The sequence below is a fragment of the Lipotes vexillifer genome, unplaced genomic scaffold, assembly GCF_000442215.2.
Source record: "Lipotes vexillifer unplaced genomic scaffold, Lipotes_vexillifer_v1.1 scaffold587, whole genome shotgun sequence".
Taxonomy (NCBI): Eukaryota; Metazoa; Chordata; class Mammalia; order Artiodactyla; family Lipotidae; genus Lipotes; species Lipotes vexillifer.
Window position 1 is genome coordinate 347,314 of NW_006790779.1, and position 1,179 is coordinate 348,492.

At 62.8% G+C, this 1,179-nt stretch overlaps 1 protein-coding gene across 1 annotated transcript in view; it reads left to right on the plus strand.

Moving 5' to 3' along the window:
- Positions 1–665: 665 nt before the first annotated feature.
- The window catches only part of PRDX4 (peroxiredoxin 4), a 25,679-nt gene continuing 25,165 nt past the window's right edge, over positions 666–1,179 (plus strand). Inside the window, exon 1 of the mRNA XM_007463959.1 lies at positions 666–995. Coding sequence (XP_007464021.1) covers positions 752–995 — 244 coding nt within the window. The 5' untranslated portion in view covers positions 666–751. The remainder of the gene's footprint in view (positions 996–1,179) is intronic.

The window sequence follows — 1,179 nt, forward strand, 5'->3', positions numbered from 1 at the left end:
TGCTGAAGACCCCTGTAAAGTGATGGGGTAATTGTCTGAAGATGGAACTATACTGTGCTGGAACAAAGTTTGGTTTTGGGGGAACTTTTCAAGTGTTTGAAAAAAAAAAAAGACACCTTTGAGACAGGCTTAAGTCACAAAACTGCCTGTTTGCCTTGCCTGCTAAAAGAGAGTAAATGGTTAGGCCTTTCTTCTCCAAATTCTCCCAGGACTTGGGCTGCAACTAAGGGCGGGGATGGGGGGGGGCGCGGGGAGTCATGGCGCTGTTCACACAGACCACTTCAAGGAAGAAACAAGTACTGTTAGAAGTATAAAGTGAAAGCCGTTCAGAAGCAGAAAAGTTCGTCTCACTTTTTTGCGGGGATGGTGTGCGGTGGCGAGGCTTCGTGGAAGAGATGACGTGAAAGGACGTCTAGCCCAGCGCAAGGGCGGGAGCACAAGAGTCACGGGCGATGCCACTGCAGAGCTAGGCTAAGCTCCCAGCCTTGGCCCGCCCCGGAACGCATGCGCAAACGCCTGCAGGAGCTGGGCAGGCGGGGCTGACACCCACGTGGCGGGGCGGGGTGGGGGTGGGGAGCCCGGGAAGCGAGGGACAGGGGGAGCGGGGAGGGGCCGGGGGAGTGAGGAGGCGGGGCAGCTCTCTGTAGGCCGCGCTTCAGCTCTCGCGGGCGTCCGGCGCGGGGTTGTGACTACCTGGCGGCTGGAGAAGTAGCTCTCGAGCCAAGGGACGTGCGACTACCCTCGCGTGGTCATGGAGGCGCCGCGGCCGCCGCTACCCGCGACGACTTCGGCCCCTGGCCGGAGCCGAAAGCTGCTGCTGCTGCCGCTGCTGCTGTTCCTGCTGCCGGTCAAAGCTCTGAGGGGCTTGGAGGCGGAGGAGAGGCCCCGAACCCGCGAAGAGGAGTGCCACTTCTACGCGGGTGGACAAGTGTACCCGGGGGAGGCGTCCCGGGTTTCGGTCGCCGACCACTCCCTGCACCTCAGCAAAGCCAAGAGTAGGTGGTGCCCCGCCAAGGCGGGGTGACCGGTGGCAGAGGGAGGCGGGAGGTGGGGAGGGCCAGGAGACACGTGTACCCTGGTTACAGTGGCTACCCGGGGGCCTGGCTTGGGCGGCACCCCCTGGGCTGCCTTCGGTCACAGGGAGAGCCTGGTTCTCTCCTTGGGGGGGGGGGGGGGGGG